Here is a 21,664-nt window from a genome sequence, read left to right as displayed (position 1 = left end):
TTATCCCAGGAGCATGATAGCTGCTGGCTGCATCCTCGATTGTGGTGCCATGGCTTGCTTGATGTTCATCGCTCTATACTACTGTGCCTTCTGCGGCTTCCTCATGAGCTATATGACTGGCGCAGAAACGACCGGAATGGTCCCTACAATCCGTCCCCTCCTGGTCCAGATGGCGCTTGACAACCTTCCAGTGGCAAGTCTGGCGGCTGCCGGCGGCCTCGGGGCAATCGCTCTGGTGCTGTTGATGCAATTGTCCTGCTCTTTTTATTCTCCGAATGCTCTGTGTGTGATCATACTAATCATTATCTTGTGTATCTTGCAGTTCGTCTCATCCCGCGGCAACGAATACTTTTGCGAAATCGACGAGGACTACCTGACTGACCGATTCAACCTCACGGGTTTGAACACCGAGGTCTCGTACTACCAGTATGCTCTTGATCTTGTGACCGATGTTTTCGATCTCGACGCCGACGATGATTTGCGTGAGCAAATTGAAAAGTCTGCGCGTCACCTCTATGGCTTGGTCCATGCCCGATACATCGTAACCACTCGTGGCCTTGCTAAAATGGTATGTTGGTACCCCGGACTTGCGTCTGCTGATCGTCCTATGGTCATACTTACTAATCTTCTTACAGCTCGAGAAGTACAAAAAGAGCGAGTTCGGAAAGTGTCCTCGCGTGATGTGCGACGGACATGCGCTGCTTCCTGTAGGCGAGTCGGATCTTCCAAACATCAGCACAGTCAAGCTGTATTGTCCCAAGTGCGAAGATATCTACAACCCGAAGTCAACGCGCCACTCATCCATCGACGGTGCATACTTTGGCACGTCATTCCACTCTATCCTGTTCCAGGTGTACCCGGCGCTCAATCCAGAGAAGAGCAGTCGCCGTTACGAGCCCCGGATCTACGGTTTCAAGGTACACGCGGCGGCCGCACTTGCCCGCTACCAAGACAATCAGCGCGAGGATCTCAAGTGGCGTCTCGCCGAGGTCGACATCAAACACAGATTCATTGAGGACAGTGAGAGCGAGGAGGACGCGATCGAATACGACGAGGCTTAGGCGGAGGGCCACGCCCAGCCTGCCAAGCATGACAAGGTCCTCGAGGCAGCTTCTGCTCGTATGGACGTTGCCAAGTAATCCAAACTGCAAGCGTTTTATTATCACTATTTCATGGGCAATATTTCGGCGCAACGAGGGATCCGTGGTATGGTTCTTTACTTGAGATTAACGAATAATGGCGTTTTCTGGCTCGCATGGCCCAATTCGAGGAGCTCACTGTCTCTTTACTTTGACTTCGTAACTAAAATTTCAGTCCATCCCATTCAAGAAATCAAGGATCAGGTTAGAGGCCTCGGGTCTCAATTGAAACAAATCAATTCTACGGGGTTCATTGCAACGGACCGGGTCCGAGCTTGACATGAGCCGAACATCGCAAGCCGATGCGCGTCCTGCTAAACACGAACGGTATGTACGGACGCTATTTCCAATGCCCAATCAGTATGTTGCTCTTGAATCAGGATTGCGGGGCCAGCCCCATTTCCTGTAGTTGCTCGAAAGCAAACTTCACCGCGCGAGCTAGCTCGTCACCCTTCTCCCATGCCTCGTCGTGGCCACCACTGATAGACAAGACACGGACCCGTCTATCACAGTTTGACAACTCTTGCACAGGTATCTGTGCCTCTTTCTGCTCCCAATGCCTCAAAGCCTCCTTCATGACCTCCAGCTGGGGTTCATCCACCAACGGGTCGTCTTTGGAATACGCCAGGACAGCCAACCTTCCGGACTTCCAACCGCCTTCTATTCCGCGAGAACCAACCATTTGAGCCGGTGACACCGCATCCCAGAGCATCTCATCCGTTCCAAATGCAGCTTCAAGGAAATCTTGGTATATCGAGATATCACGATGTGTGTCCCGTAGGAGTCGCAGATCGTAGATACCAGCCACTCCGACGATAGCAATGGGCTGCGCTGCCAACGGAGGTGGTAGAGGTCCAGGTGAGGCAGATACAACCTTGACATTCGTATCGGAAGTATCTGCTCCCCCAGTGAAGGCCTGTTCACGATGATCTGCGACTGCGCCCATCACGGCTTGGAAGGCCAACGTGGCACCGCAACTATGGCCAACCAGGATATATCGCGCCCCAAACCCGTACGTGTTCTGAAGGAGAGCAAGCGCTGCCTCCACGTCGCGGATATGATCGGGATGTTTCGCCTCTCGGAGGTCATTTGGGGCGGTGTTGCCTGGGTCTTGCGGGTGATTGGGGTGTGCGCTGAGACGGTAGGAGATCGAGGCAAACCCGGATATAGGCAGGTCCGCATCCCGAAGAATAGATTCTGTGGCCTTGAAGGAGGCTGCAGTAACCAATGGATCCCGCCAGGCGCCTCCATGGATGTAGCTGGACGATTGAAGGGAAGGTCAGTCATTGGCGGTTGGGGAGGGTGGGTTTGCGGCATTCATGTACATCACCCAGTAGCCATCTTTACGTGGAGCCAAAGTCGTCACATCGATGCTTTGCAGATTATGGACTCGGCCATAGGCCACGGTGCGTGTTGCTGAGTGATCCGACATGATGTCTTGCGGAGTCCATCTCGGTGATCTCTGGGGAAGTGGGACATGCACATAGATTACGGACAAGCTAGTAGCGTTGAGCTGAGAGCCATCGACTTGACACTTTGATAGTCTTGTCTTTAAAGGCCAAATTGTATTCTTCTCTTCATGTTCTGGGGATCTGTTTCTCGTTCAGAATTGGAATAAATCTCGATATAAGTCCCTGGTCCAGTGGAAAATCCCAAATCCCATCAACGGGAGCGTGTGATAGCGTAATATACATGTATTGCCCCTCTATTTCCACAGTCAAAGATGGTACCAAATTTCGCCGTGTATCTGTAACACACTAAGCCCGAACAGGAATGAATAGTCCCTTTCACACAAACCCTCCAAGTCCACCGTCTCGACCTTCACAACCGCGCCCAACCGTTGCAATCTACCAATATGGCCGAGTAAGTAATGAGTGTTTATTGATTGACAAGATGATACTAACAGGATCGCAGAACTCCAGCTCCCCTCGCGGCCGTTCAGGTCGAGGCCTTGGTATGGGCTCCCCGAAGAAAATCTCCCCCAATCCTCGCCAGCCTGAAATACTGACGTCGGATGATCCAGGTGGTGATGAAAATCATCAAGCACTGCTCCCAGACCTTCCCTTCCACTGCTACCGGTGCTCTTGTCGGCATGGACGTTGATGGCACCCTCGAGATCACCAACACTTTCCCATTCCCCGTCGTCGAAGTCCCCGCCGAGTCGCACTTCGACAACGCCGCTCCCAACCCGGCCGCCGCCGCTCCTCGCGCCAAGGCAAATGCCGCTTACTCTGCAGAGATGATCCGTATGCTGCGCGAAGTCAACACTGATGCCAACAACGTCGGATGGTACACCAGCGCCAACATGGGCAATTTCGTTAACATGAACGTGATTGAGAACCAATTCTACTACCAGAGCCAGTTGAACGAACGCACAGTCGCCCTCGTTCACGACATCAGCCGCAGCGCCCAGGGCAGCCTCAGCCTCCGGGCCTTCCGCTTGTCGCAGAAGTTCATGACTGCGTTCAAGGAGAACAAATTCACTTCGGAGGAGTACGTGCATCGATCGCTGTCATTGATGAACGCAATACTGACCAGAATTTCAGCCTGCAAAAGTCCAACCTGCGCCACCCCGACATCTTCGAGGAACTGCCCGTCAAGCTCCACAACTCCCACCTGATCACTTCCTTCATCCACCAGCTGCAGTGCCCGACCTCTTCGGCCTCGACTGAGCTTCCCTCCTCCCTGGCCGCCCTCGAGTCCAGCCCCTTCAGCAAAACCTCCACTCTTACCCCCAACCTCGACAACCTGTCCCTCAGCATCGATCCCTTCCTGGAGAAGAACTGCGATCTCCTCCTGGACAGTATCGAGGCCCACAACACCGAGGTCAACAACTACCAATACTACCAGCGTGTGCTCGGCCGCGAGCAGCAGAAGATTAACGCGTGGAAGCAGAAGCGCGCACAAGAGAATGCCACCCGTGCCACTCTCAACCAACCCCTCCTCCCGGAGGACGAGTGGCAGCGCCTGTTCAAGCTTCCAGCCGAGCCCAGCCGTCTGGACAGCATGCTCAACACCCGCCAGGTGGATCAGTACTCGCGCCAGGTCGACAGCTTCGTCTCGTCCAGCACGGGCAAGATGTTTGCCATCAAGGGCAACCTGCTGCCCAACGAGACCTCGAACTAAACGTTGATGATTGCGAAGGGGAGACACGATGCTTCTGGGATTGCATGACCTTTTTACGGCGCAGGGAAGGAAAATGTTCTCTATTTTGGATGTTAATATGACTTCCTGTTTCTTTTTTCTTCTATGATGAGCGGAGCTGAGTCTTGGACTCCTGCATGTATCGATTTATACTCGGTCATAGAAGGAACTCTTTTATTTTGTTTAGAACACAACAAGACACATTGAACAGGGCCACGGGTCTCATAGTTCTTTATGCCCTGGCTACTCTGCTACACGAACTTGATCAGAGACGAACGAAACGATAGATTGATCTACATACAAAACGGCCCTGGTCACCTACGGTGCATATCTACTGGGATACTGTTGTAGTGGCCACGCCATCAATCTCTCGACAGGCAAATGCCTCTAGCTTATATGTGATTTGGTCCGATGGAGAGACCTAGAACAGCTTATGTGAGGACTTGCAGAGTAATCTCAATTTTCTGCTATCGGAAATGAATCTCATATGTCTCGCTTGTAGGTATTGGTTGCCAAAAACAAGAGCATCTGAGATAGATCTAGATAGAGCATTGGTATGATTGTCAAACCAGACGCCATCACTTCCGAAAGTATCACGAAGCGATGGCCATCGCTCTTGCGCCGAGCAATCTCACCCCGCAATTTTCCGGTCAAGGTATTGCGCGGTGGTGCAAAGGCCACGGGAGTGTGTCATCGCTCGCAGAAAGAATTTCGACCGTGCGAGTCGTGGGATTAGATGCCCGCGTTGCGACATGCGAATAACAGCAATCCAGGACGAAGATAGTGTCTGTGTCTCCGATATCCATGTCCTGGATATTGTTACGCCCAGTTAGGAATGATGAAGAAGATCGACCAATGTAGTCGCATTAAACGAAGCAACCAAGGATGAGGAGAGAAGAAAGGAAGGAAAACATCTCCGCCAGGACGTGCTGATATCCTGTCAGATAAGCAGCACGTGCCCCTCCCTTATTGTTACGTGTCTTCTCGTTTGGTTCGTGAGGGGTGTCCATCGTGCCCTCAACGCGGTCGGTGTAGCCTTATCATAGCTTGCCCACGTCCATACAGCGTCATCGTAGCTTGCCCACGTCCTTGCAGCCTTGTGCCAGGTAGACGCCTCAAACGATCTCGCAACCGTACCGTTACCTCACAGGCTTTACACGGGCTTGGGTTACACAGATGCTTCGAGGTTGTGCCAGGCGTCAAGCGAAAGATCAAAATCCATCGGTGCGGTAACGGAGATCGATGCAGCCTTATCGTAGCTTGCCCACGTCGGTGCAGCGTTGTTGTAGCTTGCTCACGTCCTTGCAGCCGTATCGTAGCTTGCCCACGTCGGTGCAGCGTTGTCGTAGCTTGCCTCACGTCGGTGCAGCGTTGTCGTAGCTTGCCTCACGTCCTTGCGGCCGTCCAGTGTTTACCGCCCCATGCCCAGCATAGTGAATCAGGACAATGGATTTTCCAGGCGCTGTTGCTGCACGTCGGAAGACGCGCCGAATCGCATCGTTGATTGTCCACCCTGGGGTCACATCCTGTTCCCCTAGAACCAAGCAAGAAGCTCGTTTGCAAAATCTGTGGGGTTTCTAAAGACCTTGGATTCCTGCATCAGTGTATGATCTATACTGCTTGACAGAAATGATCGCTCTTACAGTGAGATTTTGTGCATTTTTTCTTCAGTTTGGCCGTCTGGAAAAGGCCAAGGTATGTTCCTCTTGCTCACATGTTGGAGCCTGTTGCTCCGTAATATTTTGTCCATTTGGTCGACATGCGTTCGTTCAATCGTGCTGAAGGTTGAAAGTTCCTCTGTCGCGAAGGTCCACATCCTGGACTTGCATGTTTTGTCCTCTGCCGCAGGTCGATGTGACGAAGGTTCAGCCATCGTGACTGATGTAAGAGAACGGGATACTGGCTCGATGCTGATGTGTAGTGGAATCTGGGTAATGGAGGTAGGCGTATGAATGGTTCCGGATCGAATGACCAAAATAGTTCTCAATGTGAGGCACCGAAAGCAAAATGAGAGATAGGTCAATACTCTGCTCATAAATGAGTTCTCCTCTGCTGGGAGATGCTCGGCAAGCAAGATAGCCTTGATAGTAATACTATACTTGATGAAATTTGATGAATCAGCGAAAGGAGGAACCTCAAGAGAGGCTCATAACGTGTTGAGGTTACCGGGAGATGGAAAGAGGTTGTGATAAATAGAGCGTCTTAGGTATATAAATCCATATAGATGAAGGAAGGAAGAACTATGTGGGTGGGAAGTCTCCTTATATAGACCTCCTTGAATAGGTAGTTCATGACCAATCATTAGCAAACTGGCAAACGCTCAGTTTGCAAACAAACGGAATACGGTACCAGGTGCATGTTGTTAAGGCAAATGCCATCAAAGCCTGGAAGGTTCCAGCGGCTATCACGAAGGCCATATATCTGGTGGCTAAGGCATCTGGTGACACTATCGCCTCTGAGGCTGTCGGAGCAGCCCTGGAGAACATCACTGGCGTCGTGGATGTTTGCGTCTCTTCTATCTCGTTTTTCCTTCCCTCCCCAGACTATGTTGATAGTGACCGATACAATTCGTGTCTTCGATGTTCCTTCCGCTCTCTGGTGCGTTCGTAGCCTCCTGCAAGTGCAACTGGTACTTCAGGACAACACAATCTCGTGAAACGTACTGTCGTACATAGCATCCTGCACAACCTTCAAGGTGCGAGGTCGTTAATGCTTCTTCTGTGGCGGTTAACGAGTGCCTGAGGCAAAGTGCTCAGGCAAGTGAAGCAGACAGGGTCACTTGACTAGAAGTAGAAACAGGAAGGAACGGCAACAAGGGAAGGAGCGGGGCGCGAGGAAGAGTTCCAGGTTTTGTTGATTGCTTGCCTCCTGCTCTTCTCTTTCTTTTTCTTTTTCTTCTTCCAGACTTGTTAGTTGTTACCCTGTATGCAGTACGGCAACGAACGATCTTCTTTTTAGACTTTCTCTTCATAAGTCAGCCATCGACCGTAACACCTGCGTCCTGCGTCGCTGCGAGGTCGTTATTGCTTCTTCTCCGGCTTTACCGTCTCGAATTCAAGGAGTGGTGTCTTGATCCAGTGGGGGCACTGGGGCAGTTAGTCCGGGAGACCTCCGGGAGACACCTGAGTTCCATCCCGAAAACACGGATAAAAGCCGAGATATTCCCGATATCGGAATAAGTTAATCCGATAATCACGCCATCGGTGGATATCAAGAAAAGGGAAAGCTTCCTACACTGGGCTTTTTATCAACTTTAATCTAAAACGTTATCAAGATGTTCCAGAGACGCACAGTGACCGTTGCCAAGCGCTCTGTCGCTCAATGGAGGAGTTTTGCAACCTCCCCAGCGAACTCAGCCCGAAACCACAAGATCGTAGTGGTCGGCGGTGGTACTGCTGGTCTCTCCATCAGTCACCAGCTCTTGCACTCGGGGAAATTTGCGCAAGATGATATTGCCATCATTGATCCCGCCACATGGCATCACTACCAACCCGGCTGGACCCTGGTCGGTGGAGGTCTCAAAAACAAAGAGGACTTGCGCAAGCCAATGAACAGCTTGATCAATCCCAAATTCAAGTTCTACAATGAGAGTGTCGGTGCTTTTGACCCCGCCGAAAACGCGGTCACGCTTCAGGGCGGCGACAAGATCAACTACGAACATTTGGTTGTAGTGCCCGGTATCAGCATCAACTATGGCAACACGAAAGGCCTGACTGAGGCTCTTGCTGACCGGAACTCCACTGTTTCGACAATTTATGGCTATGACACATGTGACAAGGCCTTCCGTACCATTGAAAACTTCCGCGAAGGCAACGCTATCTTTACCCAGCCAGCGGGTGTGATCAAATGTGCGGGTGCTCCGCAAAAGGTCATGTGGCTTGCATTGGATCACTGGAAACGAGCTGGCCTCTACAACCCAACAAAGCCCTCCGACTCTGCCGTCAAGATCAGCTATGCAACCGGTCTCCCAGTGATGTTTGGTGTGCCTAAGTATAACGCTATCCTTGAGCAGATGCGACAGGATCGTGGTGTCGAGGGATTGTTCCAGCATGATCTCGTAGCCGTTGATGGCAAGAAGGCCACTTTCGCCACTCCCGACGGAGAGGTCACTAGGGAGTTCGACCTGCTGCATGTCACCCCCAAGATGGGCGCTCATGGATTCGTCCAGAAGAGCCCTCTCGCAAACGAGGCCGGATTCGTCGATGTGGATGACAACAGCACCCAACACAAGAAATTCCCCAATGTGTGGTCGGCTGGTGATGCTTCCAGTCTCCCCACATCCAAGACCGCAGCAGCTGTCACTGCCGAGGCGCCGGTCCTTGTTCGCAACTTGTTGCAGAGCATGGAGGGCAAGTCATTGGATGCCTCCTATGACGGTTACACTTCGTGCCCGCTCTTGACTGAGTACGGCAAGGTTCTTCTTGCCGAGTTCAAGTACGGCGGAGTGCCCAAGGAGACATTTGGAGACTGGTTTGGCATTGACCAGGGTGAGCCCCGTCGTGCGTTCTGGCATCTGAAGAAGGACTTCTTCCCCTGGGTGTATGCCAACCACATGATCAAGGGTACCTGGGGTGGACCGAAGGGTTGGATGTAAGGTGGATACAGTGGAAGGAAGTTTTAAAGCCATGTACGATATACCTATTCAGCGATACAGCGGTACTGTCCTAGAATCTAGATCTTTTACTTTTGAGGCGACACTCAAATTGAAAACAGAAATCTACAAGCAGAGCGAAAAGAAACAGAAGACAAGCTTGTATTTGGAGGCATGTGACTGAGATGGGTATCAATGACATCATCGCTCATCATCTTGCAGATATCGATAAGCGCGGAGTAAATCATGGAAAGCTTAGTGATAACTCTCTGGCTTATCTGATTTTCGATCCCTGAACATTGACAATGTTTCTACATGTTCATCACTTGAAGATAGAGTTCGTTCTTTCCTCCAGGCATCCATGTACAACAGTCATTCCGATATCTGGGTTGTAAGTCGCACAATCAACTCATCCTCAATCCAGATGCGCCTTGTTACCCAGCGCATGAGACGTCTGTCAACGTGATCAATGGCTAACTGAAGATTTTCCAACATACCAGGCCGGCGCCTTCGCTGCGGTCGTAGTCGATTTCATCGTTTACCCTTTTGACACCCTCAAAACCCGCATCCAGTCACCAAATTATGAGAAGGTCTTTAAGAATGCGCGTACAGGAGGGGTCCAGCGCGATGTGCTCTTCCGAGGATTATACCAAGGTGTATGGAGCGTGGTATTCTCGACGATTCCATCCTGTGGGTGACCATGGCCTCTATTCAGGAATGGACACGATCATCGCTGACAAGACAATCAGCTGGGGCATTCTTCACAACATACGAAGCCGTGAAGAGCATCATGTACAATTCTTCGACCATGAACACCTCCAGCATACACCATGGTCGAACGCCACATACCGAACGTTCTCTGAACAGTCTTCGCTTGCCATTTACACATTCCCTTCCTACTCCTATCATGCATGGAATTGCCTCCTCGGCCGGAGAGATGGTATCATGCCTCATGCTCACCCCGGCAGAGGTTCTAAAGCAAAATGCGCAGATGATACAGAGCCCTGGGGCCGGCCACCACAACAACCATCGTTCAACCGAAGGGAACAGATCCGCCATGCGCCAAGTACTCTCCCGATTTAAACATCGCCCGTGGCGCCTCTGGAGTGGATATACCGCACTGGTTGGTCGAAACCTTCCGACAACAGCTTTACAATTTCCGCTTTTTGAATACGTACGATCACGTCTGATCGACCGATGGAGGAAGCGGAAAGCCGCTCGCAACAACGACGGTCGACCGCCATCGCAACAGTCGGATCAGCTGGTTGAACGGGCCGGTCTGACGGGTCTCGCGGCGGCAATTTCGGGCCCAGTCGCGTCGACGGTGACTACCCCAATTGATGTGATCAAAACTCGGGTCATGCTCTCCGCCAGCGACTCCGGCACTCAGGCTGAGACTCGTGGAAGCAAAGATGTACTTCCAGCGGCACAGAAGAGCAAATCGGGTCAATCTCCTATTGCTGTCGGTCGTGATATCATACGCCATGAAGGCATCCGCGGTCTCTTCAAGGGTGGGCTGATCCGTGCTGGGTGGACGGCGGTGGCATTAGGCTTGTATCTCAGCCTGTATGAAGGAGGCCGGTTCTATCTGGAGAATCGGCGAAAGGAGCGTGACGGCGTCGGCCAGGGATTTGGGAAACAGGGTTATGACGGCGAAAAGGGCATTTAAAGGCAAATACCGTGTGTGTTGCTGATAGAATTTCGGACTGAAGAGTGTCTGGCTTCCAATGCTATCTGGCTGGTGTTCGAAGCTTGGGGGTCAGAATCCCACACAGTACATGTTTCAAAGAAATGTACAGTCTCCCTTTCATTTCGCGGTAGAGCCGTCTAGGCTAGCTGATATTGAACAAAGAATACAATCGCAGTCTGCGAAAGGCATTGTGATCTCAGTCTCGAAACATAAAATGAATGACAACAAAGAGTGTCTTTGACCTCCCACACCCACACGGGGCCCAGACGGGCAGTTTCATACGATATAAAACCGCTGTTCCTGCCGCTTAAACCTCATGACCATAAACTCAGAGAGCTTTGTTGTATTCTAGCTTACCATTATAACAATGTGGTCTTCCCAGTATACGATCAGGAGAAGCACAGCTGAATTCCAGGAGTTGACCCCTACATACGCCGACGAGGCCTGGGATGCGGACTACGAGGACTCAGGCTCAGAGGACGATCGCAGCTCTTCCGATTCCGCACCGACAACAGATCCAGGCCGGGATATGTTCCGTTTCACAGTTCGCCGCGAGGGCAGCACAGGGTCCGGCGTACCTGGTGAGTCCGATGGCTGGATCAACACCTCTCACTTTCTATGGACGATGTGCGCTACCCTCGCCGACGGAGGCACCGATCGAGAGTGGACAGCATCATTCGAGCAGTGGCGACCGCAGTGGAAGGCTATAGAGACACAGTTGAAGACGTACGGGTCCACTAGATTCTCTTCGGCCATTCCCCCTGCCCCTGTTGATCTTGCGTTGGTGCAGTTCTTGGGATGCAAGCTGAACCCAGAGACCAGGGAGTTCGAGATCGAACAGGAAGATGCGCAGGGTGTTTCTGATGGACAGGATATTTGGACTCTTTGGCGGTATATTATTGAGACGCCTGCGGATCAGATTAGGGATTTCCATGTTCTTCTTAGGGATACTGCGAAGGTTGTTGGTTCTTAGATCGTGGACCTATATCCTCGAGTGTACGAAGGTAGTTGTCGTTGAATAGAGCTCGGTTGGGTATTCTCTCTCTTTTTGTTGGACTTGGATCTAGACTTTCTTACTTTCATTGTAAACTGAGATCGGTGTGTTGCCCGTAGAAGATGTAACTAAACGGGGGACCGGTTTAGGGATCCCATACGCCGTCACGTAACCTCCCTTTAATGCCCTCCGACATGAAAGACCTTTCGACCCATCTTCGCGGCTCTTTCTCCCTTCCATTATCTTGCTTCTCTATCTGGTGCACCCCTGCACCGGGTTACCGGGTAGACGCTTCAGATCTGAGCCTGCACGAGTACATCAGCGATATGTCCCATGATGATGATGATGATGATGATGATGATGATGATGATGATGATGATGATGATGATGATGATGATATTCCATTTGGACCGTTGTATGGATATACAAATGGCCTGATGAGTTATTTACAATATGTTCAAGATTATAATTACTCGTCTTCTGAATCCGCCACGTATTGAATGATCTTCTCTCCTCGTAAAGCCCGTCCTCCAGGGAGCCGCGGCGATGCTTACACCGGTACAATCCACTGACTGATAGGTGTCGAGTTTCTCGCAGGACCGTGGGCGACTGCCAGACTGGCCAGAAAGAAGTAACACTGCTTGGCAGAAACATCTGCATTACCATCGCTTGGGGTATATCGTGTACGGTGTGGTAGACTCAATGACCGGTGAGTATTCAATTCCCCAGGCATTGTTCACGTACGTCTGCCTGAGGAAGATTGACTGGCCGTATGTGGCTCTTGCGTCTGAAGTGGCGGAGAAGCATACGCTGACTTCAAGGGCGGCTATGGCAGCAGTGTATGAGTGCCTCCCTCGGCACCCCGATGGGGAACGAGCCCTCGTCTGGGTTTGGGGAAATCGGGGCTAAAAAGACTTGTCAGAAAGACGTTTGAAAAGAGATCTAAGTTCGAAATTACCTGCTTGATTCTTGAGGTGGGGCGAAATATAGAATATGTCGAATCACGCAAGCCGCAAGCCGCAGAGTATCATCTTCTGGTGCTCCCAAATAGTGCGTGGCTGATAGCCGCCAATTATAATAGAGCAATGATAGAAGGTGTCAAGGTGAAGAGTTCAATGACCCTCCTCCAGCCTTTTTCCACAAGAACTTGACAGCCTTCCGCTGCAAGAGGAGCAGCAAACCCATACCGCCTACTTCATAGACGGCTATGCCAGCAGTATGGCGGACTTTCTCGGCAACCAGATGAACCAACTCGGTGAGAAAGGACTCGTCCTCGTCCGGGTTGGGGCAGCGGGGCTAGAAGAACCTCTGAGAAAGTCGTTTGAAAAGAGACCCGAACTTTCGAACTTACCGGCTTGACACATGGCCGCAACTGACATTATTGAAAGGATTCAAACAGACATTCTGATGATGTCTATAGATTCTTGGGATGATGAAAGGGGAAGGTTGAAAATTGCTACAAGGTCATTTTATACACTGGGAAGTCACTTGACTCACTACATCCAGGGAAGTCACCCAGGCGGCTTGTAGGGAAGGCACGACCCTTGGGCCAGGGAGGTACATTTATCCGAGATACAATAGCAAATCAGCTCTTATCAGGCCTTCAAACAATTGTATCCTTCTTCTCTTCCATTTGGCATTTACATAGAAAGGCATGGTGGTTCATATCATAAATTCTTTTGGTATCTAAGGCTATTCACTCATCAAACGTTCATCATTTTGTAACGTGTTTACTCATCATCGCCGAAGAAGACCTTGATAGGGAGCCAGCTATCACCGCAGACCTTGAAGCGATCCTTCAGGTTGTCGAGCTGGTTCACCTCATCGGCAGTCAACTCCCAGCCGTTGATATCGAAGTTGCCCTCGATGCGGGCCTTGCTGACTGACTTGGGAATGACACTCCAGCCCTTCTGGATACCCCAGACGAGGAGGACCTGTTGAGGGGTCTTGCCCTTCTTCTCGGCGAGCTTCAGAAGGGTAGGATCCTTGTAGAGAGGGGAGTTGGTGGAGCCGAGGCAAGAGTAACCGGTGGAGTGGATGCCCTTGGAGGTGTTGTAGGCAACCAGCTTGGGAGAGGGGTTGTTGGGGTGCAACTCGATCTGGTTGACGGCAGGGACAATCTTGCAGCTGGGGTCGTTCAGAAGTTTCTCGAGGTTCTTGATGCCGAAGTTGGAGACACCGATGTTGCGAACCTTGCCGGTGGCGGGCAGCTTCTGCATTTCTTGCCTGTGAAACGGAAGATGTCAGCGACGGTCCTCTGCATTGATGCCACCAGTCATATCACATACCAGGTCTTGATGAAGTCCCAGTCGGGCAGGTGCTTAGACTTGTCCTCGGGATCAGTTGAACTGGGCCAGTGCATCAAGTAGAGATCGACGTAGTCAGTGTCGAGATCCTTGAGAGAGGAGTTGATGCCATCGGTCACACGGTGGTGCCAAGTGTTATCCAACTTGGTGGTGAGCCAGATCTGGTCGCGGGGCACACCGGAGTCCTTGATACCGGCACCGACTTCGGCCTCGTTGCCATAAGCCAGGGCAGTGTCAATGTGACGGTAACCGGCAAGAAGAGCATTCTTCACAGCCTCGCGGACCTCATTGGGCTTGGATTGCCATGTTCCCAGACCAATGGCGGGGATCTTGGCGCCAGTGTTGAGGGTGTAAGTCTTTCTGTGAGAGAGGTTAGAAGGGAATATTCTGGAGGACATGGCACCAGGACTTACTGGGTGTGTTGGTTGGACATGTTGGGTATAGTAATGTACTTTGAGAAGGATGGAAAAAGAGAAGTTGCCAAGGGCAGGGGGTTCTTTCTTTTATGTCCGATCAGAAGTAGAATGGGCAGGTCCAAGAACGGAGAATGATGTCAATGTTGGGGAGTGGGGGGGTGAGGAGGGGGAGGCAGAAGGAGGGGGAGGCAGAAGGAGGCGGAAGGAGGGGCTGAAGTGGGCTGAAGGGGGCTGATTGAGTTTGAATGCTTAGAAATTACCCGACTTCAAAGTGAACCGATCGTCATACTGGAGCACGATGGAGAAGGATGGCGACTCCGAGGCGAGTAAAGGCCACGAGTCGATCAACTTGGTACACATTCTGGCTAAATTCCCTTTTCCACTCTTTTGACTTCATTCCCAATCAAATCTTTCAATTGACATCTTTGAAGTTGATGATTAAGTCAACCTTCCAGAATCTTCTTACATTTCAATCGTAGTCCGTGTCTCATTCGGAGTTCCGTCTAATCCACTCCCCCCACACCCCCATTCCTTCTCGGTTTTCCGCCCCCATCGGATAATTTTCACCCGCAGTCCCGCACATTATACCCGAGTACCCCGAGTGATATTTTGGATCCCGAACCCGCTTTGTCTTTATCCAGCTTCAACTATGTCATCGGGTTTCGTTTCAGCCGGAACCAATGAGCAGCCGACCGAACGGGATGAGGAGTGGCTGCGAGCGCAGCAGGAGTTGGAGGAGGAGCGGAGGCGGAAAGCCGAGGTAGGGAAACAGAATGACGGCAAAAGTCTCTTTGAGGTGCTGGAGCAGAATAAAAGTGAGCCCAACTCGGCATGCCGCGTACTCTCCCCCCCCACCGAGGACATCTGGCTGACATGTTAGGGTGACCTTCCCCCCTTGACGTAGTCGCCAAACAAGAAGCCTTCGAGGAGAAATCCCGCCTTCGAAACCAATTTCGCTCGCTCGATGAAGATGAGATCGAATTCTTAGATTCCGTTCTCGAGTCCACACGCGCCCAGGAAGCCGCGGTGAAAAGGGAGACGGCAGCTCAACTCGAAGCCTTCCGCCGACAACGCGAGGAAGCGGAGAAAGCGCTACTTGACACCGCCTCATTAGATGTCGCACCTGCAAAGGTACAAACGTGGGATATTTCTGCTCGCAAGAGACGGCGCAACAAAGAACGGGAGTCGTTGATCCCAGGCAAGAAGCGCAAGGATTCAGCCGGAGATAACGTCCCTGGAAAGGACACGCAGAAATCACGTGGAGAGGACAGTTCAAGTACCAACAAATTGGAGCAAGAACCTGGCAAGACCAGTCCAGCCGTACCAGCTACGGCTTCAGGAACCACTGATCCTGCCAGGCAGCCCAAGGTGGTCACAGCTACCGATAAGGGGCCACCAAAGACCAATGATCCGGTGAAGCCGCCCAAAGTTGCGCTTGGCCTGGCAGGATACAGCTCTGACTCCGAATGACGGGCTGCAATGGACTAATGACCAGGAAATGGCATGTTAAGATCACAACGATCCCCTCCACTGCTCTGCGTGATCTTGTCCCATGGCTGATCCACAAGAAATGGAAATAAATTCTCGTACACTGCGGCAGTGTGCCATATTCCTTCTTTGGGTGTATGTGGAGAAATTGTGAAAGTGAGTCGAAGGGTTCTCGCCCGATTACCTCCTGGTACTAGACTACATAAATTCGCGCCTTTCAACCTGGTCCTATCTTGCTGCTAGGCCATCTGATCATAATCCAACTTGCGTGCAGTCAAACCGGAATTGATATGTGATCCTTTGCCTCCTCTGTTACCCGCCACGTTCTACTCATAATGCATCGTATTCTGCTTCACTTCCTGCTCCTCAACCCTCCGCTCCAAATCATGGACCATGTACTCTTCCCTGCGACTTCCAGGGACAATCCACGGCGCATTGGTGAACATTTGGTTCATCTCTTCAAGAGGCACCCGCTTTGTCTCCGGAAGCAAGAGCCAGAAGAAGACCGCATTGGTAAAGTTGCAGACGACGAAGAGGTAATAGAAGCGATAGCCAATGTTCGTCATAGCAATGGGAGTGACCTGGCCAATCATCGTGTTGAAAGCGAACGAAAGCATCGTGGCAATTGACACACCCTTGGCACGAGTGCGGGTGTCGAACACTTCCGCTGGGATGATCCACGATAGAGGACCGCAAGTTGCCGAGAACGAGAAATTGTACAGCCAGGTCATGATGATAAAGCCCCAGTGCGCACCGCTGTTACTGGTCGTAGGCGGGAACTTGGCCAGCAGGATGGTTGCGACGATGAAGGTCACCATGTTCCCGAGGTTGCCGCCGATTAGGGTCCAACGCCGACCGAAGCGATCGATGAACATCATGCACAGGAATTGCGCTATCAATGCAATGATAGAGTTGATTGCCTGGTACTTCAGGGTGTCTTCGTCGGAAATACCGATCTGACCGTATATGTCAGGCGAGTAGTATCTGTGTGGAAAGCCATGTCAGCAGCTGTATCGAATGGTCAAACCCCCGGAGGTGGTCTCGCATATCTCCCACTTACTGAATGGCAGACACGCCGGTCATCTGAACAGAGGCCTGTAGCGCACAGCAGAGGAACAGCCGACGGAAGGAAGCGCGATTGGTCAACAGCTCAATATATGACTTGGCCTCGTTCTCATGCTCAAACGTGATGCTCTCCTGGATTTGAGCAAACTCTGCCCGTACCCAAGGGTCATTTTCGTTCCCATGCGCATGCAACTTGGCCAAGGTACGCAGTCCTTCTTCGGCCTGATTGTGGTCAATGAGCCAGCGAGGCGACTGAATAGATGTCAGCGACTCCATTTGTTTCCACCACACACGCATACATACCTCGGGGAAGAATGAGATCAGTAGACCCAAGCACACCGCAGGGGCAATCTGCAATCCGAGAGGCAGCTGCCATTGGGCTTGGTTGTCCTTTGCAAACCCGGTGTACGTTCCGTAGCCGATCCATGTGGCGCAAAGGGCTCCAACTCCCAGCATGAACTGCTGGAGGGCTGTTACTCGGCCACGGATGCTTGGATGGCAGATTTCGGCTTGATAGAGAGGAATCATCATCGTGAGGAAGCCGACGCTAAGCATGCCATCAGTCTTTGTTCGGGATATATGTCTGCAGCAGCAATCACCTACCCAAATCCGGCCAGAAATCGTCCACTGTACAGATAGGCAATCGTTCTTGCGCCGGTTTGAAGACCTCCTCCGAGGGTAAAGACCAAACATCCCAACGATATAGTCTTTCTTCTACCCAGATAGTCTCCGCTGGGACCAGCAAATGCGGCGCCGATGCATGCACCAGCCGTGAATAAAGACACGACCAATCCCCTGCAAAGATGTTAGGCATATTCATCTTGTAGCTTGTGAACTTGGCAACCGACTTCTCCGTATCATTTGGGGCAAACTTGGCTTTGAATGAATCACAGATGATCACCTCCGCGATGACACCCAGATCATCTGCGCCTGTATTAGATTGTGCTTCAACGACGGGGGTTCGGACATGTCACTTACATCCATACAAAAATGATCCAAGAGAGGCGAAGACGCCGACGAGGAACTACAGCGATATGAGCGTGGTTCTTCCTGGGAATTCTCCGATCATACCTGGTACCACTTCGGTGAGAGACGCATGGCAAAGTGGATTTGGTATGGGGAAGAAGATCTCGGATCTCCACTTCAATCCGGGGACGACGATCTTTACATAGAGAACCACGCCGGAGCAACATGTCTAGAAGCCGCCCTGACATCGGTATCCTTTGATGCGCATCCCGACCCTACCTTGGCATGTGCTTTTCTTGATCCCTGAACTAGAGAGCTGGATGCATGCGGGGGAGGGCATTGGAGCGCGCTTGTATAGAACTAGTGGCGTACTTTCTTTGCTGCGATTGATGGAAGATCTTCAACTATTCCATCTTGGGTTACGAGACGTCGGTCTTTTCTTTGGAGTCACTACCGAGGTCCTGCCGAGTCTCATAGTCTCGGATTCTCTCCGCAGGAGTTTTCCCCTTCCAGGCCATCTAACCTGTCTTGATAAATTCACGGCAGTATACTGTGTACATTTCACTTCTTCAACTGATCTTTCGCTTCAAATCAGTGAAATCACCATTGAAAAGCGGTTTTCGCAGATTGTCGCAACTTCAAATCAAAAGTGAACCCCGTTCAATCCAAGCAATGGCGACCTTCACCAAATTGGAAGATCATGAGACGCCTCTCATCTCCGTTCACCCCTCCAGGCGCATCTCCAAAATTAACCCGAACATTTATTCCGGTTTTACCGAGTAAGCGTTCGTCCAGCCCGGTCTCTAGGCCATGACCTGACCTTTTCCTTAGACATATGGGTCGGTGCATTTACGGCGGCATCTACGACCCTGGAAATCCCCTGTCCGACGAGAATGGGTTTCGCAAGGATGTACTGGAGGCATTGAAGGGCCTCAACATCCCGGTCGTGCGGTATCCTGGTGGGAACTTCTGTGCCACATATCACTGGCTCGATGGTGTCGGTCCCAAAGATCAACGTCCATCAAGGTATGGCTTCCATACCTTTTCACCCGCAAGAGTTTGCTCATTGAATCGTCTAAAGACCAGAACTCGCATGGCTCGGAACCGAGACGAACCAGTTCGGCACTGACGAGTTCATGCAATGGTGCGAGGCTCTGGGGACCGAACCATATCTTTGCTTCAATTTTGGCACCGGAACTCTGGATGAAGGTTCGTCCTCTTGTAACCCGGCTTTCGCACGAGGTGCTAATGTCGGAATGCCGCAGCCTTGGGGTGGGTTGAGTACTGCAACGGTACCGGTAACACGTACTATGCCAATCTGCGCAGAAAGAACGGCCGCCAGGAGCCTTACAATGTAAGTCCAAGCTGCGGGGCATGAATGGAATATCCTGTGGAGCTGCTCTCACTCACATATGCACAGGTCAAGTACTGGGCCCTCGGAAATGAAACATGGGGACCCTGGCAAGTCGAGCAGATGACGAAGGAAGCGTACGCTCACAAGGCCATTCAATGGGCCAAAGGTGAGGCCGGATACCACTCCAAGCCCAAGCTGTCCCACTAATTTGCTTCGCAGCGCTCAAACTCCTCGACCCCACTCTTATACTGATTCTATGCGGTCAGGATGGTACTGCCTCATGGGACTACTACACACTGAAGCATTGCCTTGTGCCAGCTCATTCAGCCCTATCAACCAGCTCAGTTCCTCTGATCGACATGCACAGCATCCACCTGTACACCTCCTCCTCACCCCATCTCCCCAACGTCACGGCGCCACTCTCGGCCGAGCGTGCCATCGAGATCACCTCCTCTCTGATCGATCTCGCCCGGGCGGAAAACCAGGTTCCTCCCGAGCAACTCCGACCCACAATCTGCTTCGATGAGTGGAATGTCTGGGACCCAATTCGCGCGGAGGGAAGCAAAGGTGCCGAAGAGAGCTACACGCTCTCCGATGCTCTCGCTGTGGCCGTTTGGCTGAATGTCTTTGTCCGGAAGAGCAAAGACGTCGGCATGGCCTGTATCGCGCAGAGTGTGAATGTTATCTCGCCCTTGATGACCACCGAAAACGGAATCACCAAGCAGACCACCTGGTGGCCCCTTTGGTTGTTCTCGCGCTACATGCGTGGTTGGACCATCGGCAGTCATGTTTCCTGTGGGACCTACGAGGGCGAGACCTCCCCCAAGTGGATCCGCAGTGCGAAGGATACACCTTGGTTGGATGTTAGCGCTACCCTGGGAGAAGATGGGTTCGTTAACGTTGCTGTGGTGAATATACATGAGGTGGAGGACTCGGTGGCCCGGGTTGAGGGGGCCCATGGGAGTGTGACTGTGTTCACGGTGACGGCTGACGAGTTGTCGGCGACAAATATGAAGGGTAAAGAAGAAGTCGCGATCCAGGAATCAACCTGGAATGGTGAGGGTACATACACGTTCCCGCGACACTCGCTTACTCTACTGAGATGGAAGGCTGAGTGAGCCTGTTTCTATATGAGAATTCACGAGAAGAAACAATAGAAAGTATCACAATAGACATTAAATGATCGCATAGATATGGGTATGAGCCCAGTGCCCGTCGACTCCTGTCTTCCCAGCTCTAACCATAATTCACATCATGCACAGCTCCGGACTCATCGACGTGGATATTCAGTCTTTCATTAGTTAGCAAATCTATCTTCGGTCCATTCTCGGGGTATATTACCTGTTAGGATCATGATCCATAGTCTTCATATCACCCGGCTTCACAACCCGGTGTGACTGGGGAAGATCTTTCTTCGCAAAAGACTATACAACAGTCAGTATCTCATCTTTGTCGAGTTGTAAAGGCAAAGGCAACGGACAGTCTCATTGCTGGTATCGCTGATTTTCTTGCCCATCAGCTTGTTGACCCACTCGGACTTGTCGCCCATCGAGGAGTTGATTCCTGGAACTACAAGAGGCATGATTCAGGTTGACTAATGATTTTCAGATTTTGAAGTAGACTGTAGAATGACTGTAGAAGGAAAGCGAGACATCTCGCGAATATATCCCCATCATGATCGATGACGTAGGTCAGATGACGTCGATTTGAAGCCACCACAGGACGTCAACTTATCAGATCTTGGCTCAGGGTCAGGGGAATATATGAAGTGGCTCAGTAGCGGCTGCACCCATAGCACTTCCACATTCAGATGGATGATCTTTTTCGCGATCCTCCACCTCTCCTAGCTACCAGTACCCTCACGTCTCCACGATCTGTCGACCTAGAGCATGTGTGTATGGCGCACATGACGGTTCGTAGTGAAGCAAGGTTTCATCTCATTTTGGATTTGTTCCTTGGCTTTTTCTACGCTCCATCAATGCGTATAAGCCCCTGTAATTACATAGCTTTAAAGAATGGCCCTCCCTAAGACTCCAGTGTTCTGCCGCGGTGTACATAAGTCTACAGGGCTGTCATTGACGTAGAAACTTTGATAGCACGTCAAGCATGACATGGTTTGAGACTTTCGCATATGCCTCCTATCCCCCGATGTTTGGAATGGTACCTTGGACAAGGCAATGCTGAGCCTGGACATTTGCTCTCTGGTTTCCTTCCTTGCTGACCTCCCTGACAAGGCCATCCCGGTAGATAGATGTTTGTGCTCTAGATTTCTTCCTCTCTGGAGCCGTTCGGCATTTCGTTGGCCTGCTCAAAGCTCGGCATTGCACGGCCATTCCAGACCACCGCCGCACCAATGGAAAGGTGAACAACTCCAATGGGTTGATTGGCCATATCCTCACGAAGAAATGGATGAGCAACCCGACGCGCGTTTAGGACAAATACCTGGCCAAAGCGGTGTTTGCAGCTCGCGTTCGTGAACAGCCGATTTCGTAAAAGAGCCCATCTTTCCTC

General features: G+C 51.4%; 13 protein-coding genes across 13 annotated transcripts; 7 read left to right on the top strand and 6 right to left on the bottom strand.

Moving 5' to 3' along the window:
* Positions 1–13: 13 nt before the first annotated feature.
* N7515_005106 (casein kinase II subunit beta) lies at positions 14–1,061 on the top strand (the record flags this gene model as incomplete). Its single annotated transcript, XM_056665850.1, has 2 exons — positions 14–568; positions 636–1,061. 2 exons carry the CDS (start codon positions 14–16, stop codon positions 1,059–1,061), a joined length of 981 nt encoding a protein of 326 aa, XP_056522800.1.
* Positions 1,062–1,515: 454 nt separating this feature from the next.
* On the bottom strand, positions 1,516–2,571 carry N7515_005105 (arylformamidase; the record flags this gene model as incomplete). The annotated part of the gene is made up of 2 exons (XM_056665849.1): positions 1,516–2,398; positions 2,465–2,571. 2 exons carry the CDS (start codon positions 2,569–2,571, stop codon positions 1,516–1,518), a joined length of 990 nt encoding a protein of 329 aa, XP_056522799.1.
* A 423-nt stretch (positions 2,572–2,994) lies between these two features.
* Positions 2,995–4,265, top strand: N7515_005104 (putative eukaryotic translation initiation factor 3 subunit EifCh; the record flags this gene model as incomplete). Its single annotated transcript, XM_056665848.1, has 4 exons — positions 2,995–3,002; positions 3,054–3,093; positions 3,163–3,632; positions 3,686–4,265. 4 exons carry the CDS (start codon positions 2,995–2,997, stop codon positions 4,263–4,265), a joined length of 1,098 nt encoding a protein of 365 aa, XP_056522798.1.
* Positions 4,266–5,638: 1,373 nt separating this feature from the next.
* Positions 5,639–6,156, bottom strand: N7515_005103 (uncharacterized protein; the record flags this gene model as incomplete). Its single annotated transcript, XM_056665847.1, has 2 exons — positions 5,639–5,849; positions 5,927–6,156. The coding sequence occupies 2 exons, from the start codon at positions 6,154–6,156 to the stop codon at positions 5,639–5,641; spliced, it is 441 nt and encodes a 146-aa protein (XP_056522797.1).
* A 1,401-nt stretch (positions 6,157–7,557) lies between these two features.
* N7515_005102 (NAD(P)/FAD-dependent oxidoreductase) lies at positions 7,558–8,877 on the top strand (the record flags this gene model as incomplete). Its single annotated transcript, XM_056665846.1, has 1 exon — positions 7,558–8,877. The coding sequence occupies one exon, from the start codon at positions 7,558–7,560 to the stop codon at positions 8,875–8,877; it is 1,320 nt and encodes a 439-aa protein (XP_056522796.1).
* Positions 8,878–9,235: 358 nt separating this feature from the next.
* On the top strand, positions 9,236–10,543 carry N7515_005101 (putative mitochondrial carrier protein; the record flags this gene model as incomplete). Its single annotated transcript, XM_056665845.1, has 3 exons — positions 9,236–9,265; positions 9,375–9,564; positions 9,624–10,543. 3 exons carry the CDS (start codon positions 9,236–9,238, stop codon positions 10,541–10,543), a joined length of 1,140 nt encoding a protein of 379 aa, XP_056522795.1.
* A 388-nt stretch (positions 10,544–10,931) lies between these two features.
* On the top strand, positions 10,932–11,537 carry N7515_005100 (uncharacterized protein; the record flags this gene model as incomplete). Its single annotated transcript, XM_056665844.1, has 1 exon — positions 10,932–11,537. The coding sequence occupies one exon, from the start codon at positions 10,932–10,934 to the stop codon at positions 11,535–11,537; it is 606 nt and encodes a 201-aa protein (XP_056522794.1).
* Positions 11,538–12,656: 1,119 nt separating this feature from the next.
* On the bottom strand, positions 12,657–12,961 carry N7515_005099 (uncharacterized protein; the record flags this gene model as incomplete). The annotated part of the gene is made up of 3 exons (XM_056665843.1): positions 12,657–12,854; positions 12,910–12,930; positions 12,956–12,961. The coding sequence occupies 3 exons, from the start codon at positions 12,959–12,961 to the stop codon at positions 12,657–12,659; spliced, it is 225 nt and encodes a 74-aa protein (XP_056522793.1).
* A 327-nt stretch (positions 12,962–13,288) lies between these two features.
* gcy1 (putative glycerol dehydrogenase Gcy1) lies at positions 13,289–14,297 on the bottom strand (the record flags this gene model as incomplete). The annotated part of the gene is made up of 3 exons (XM_056665842.1): positions 13,289–13,784; positions 13,847–14,224; positions 14,278–14,297. 3 exons carry the CDS (start codon positions 14,295–14,297, stop codon positions 13,289–13,291), a joined length of 894 nt encoding a protein of 297 aa, XP_056522792.1.
* Positions 14,298–14,929: 632 nt separating this feature from the next.
* On the top strand, positions 14,930–15,750 carry N7515_005097 (PSME3-interacting protein; the record flags this gene model as incomplete). Its single annotated transcript, XM_056665841.1, has 2 exons — positions 14,930–15,095; positions 15,185–15,750. The coding sequence occupies 2 exons, from the start codon at positions 14,930–14,932 to the stop codon at positions 15,748–15,750; spliced, it is 732 nt and encodes a 243-aa protein (XP_056522791.1).
* A 344-nt stretch (positions 15,751–16,094) lies between these two features.
* N7515_005096 (sugar porter family MFS transporter) lies at positions 16,095–17,931 on the bottom strand (the record flags this gene model as incomplete). The annotated part of the gene is made up of 7 exons (XM_056665840.1): positions 16,095–16,752; positions 16,829–17,085; positions 17,137–17,380; positions 17,437–17,628; positions 17,682–17,757; positions 17,812–17,857; positions 17,905–17,931. The coding sequence occupies 7 exons, from the start codon at positions 17,929–17,931 to the stop codon at positions 16,095–16,097; spliced, it is 1,500 nt and encodes a 499-aa protein (XP_056522790.1).
* Positions 17,932–18,471: 540 nt separating this feature from the next.
* N7515_005095 (alpha-N-arabinofuranosidase) lies at positions 18,472–20,271 on the top strand (the record flags this gene model as incomplete). The annotated part of the gene is made up of 6 exons (XM_056665839.1): positions 18,472–18,578; positions 18,631–18,825; positions 18,881–19,008; positions 19,065–19,153; positions 19,220–19,319; positions 19,373–20,271. The coding sequence occupies 6 exons, from the start codon at positions 18,472–18,474 to the stop codon at positions 20,269–20,271; spliced, it is 1,518 nt and encodes a 505-aa protein (XP_056522789.1).
* Positions 20,272–20,389: 118 nt separating this feature from the next.
* N7515_005094 (uncharacterized protein) lies at positions 20,390–20,735 on the bottom strand (the record flags this gene model as incomplete). Its single annotated transcript, XM_056665838.1, has 3 exons — positions 20,390–20,444; positions 20,495–20,577; positions 20,634–20,735. 3 exons carry the CDS (start codon positions 20,733–20,735, stop codon positions 20,390–20,392), a joined length of 240 nt encoding a protein of 79 aa, XP_056522788.1.
* Between the last annotated feature and the right edge of the window lie 929 nt (positions 20,736–21,664).

The sequence above is a fragment of the Penicillium bovifimosum genome, assembly GCF_028826915.1.
Source record: "Penicillium bovifimosum strain IBT 22155 chromosome Unknown utg000004l_segment0_segment0, whole genome shotgun sequence".
NCBI classification, from domain to species: domain Eukaryota; kingdom Fungi; phylum Ascomycota; class Eurotiomycetes; order Eurotiales; family Aspergillaceae; genus Penicillium; species Penicillium bovifimosum.
Note: the sequence above shows the minus strand (reverse complement) of the source record. Positions and strands in the feature narration are given on the sequence as shown.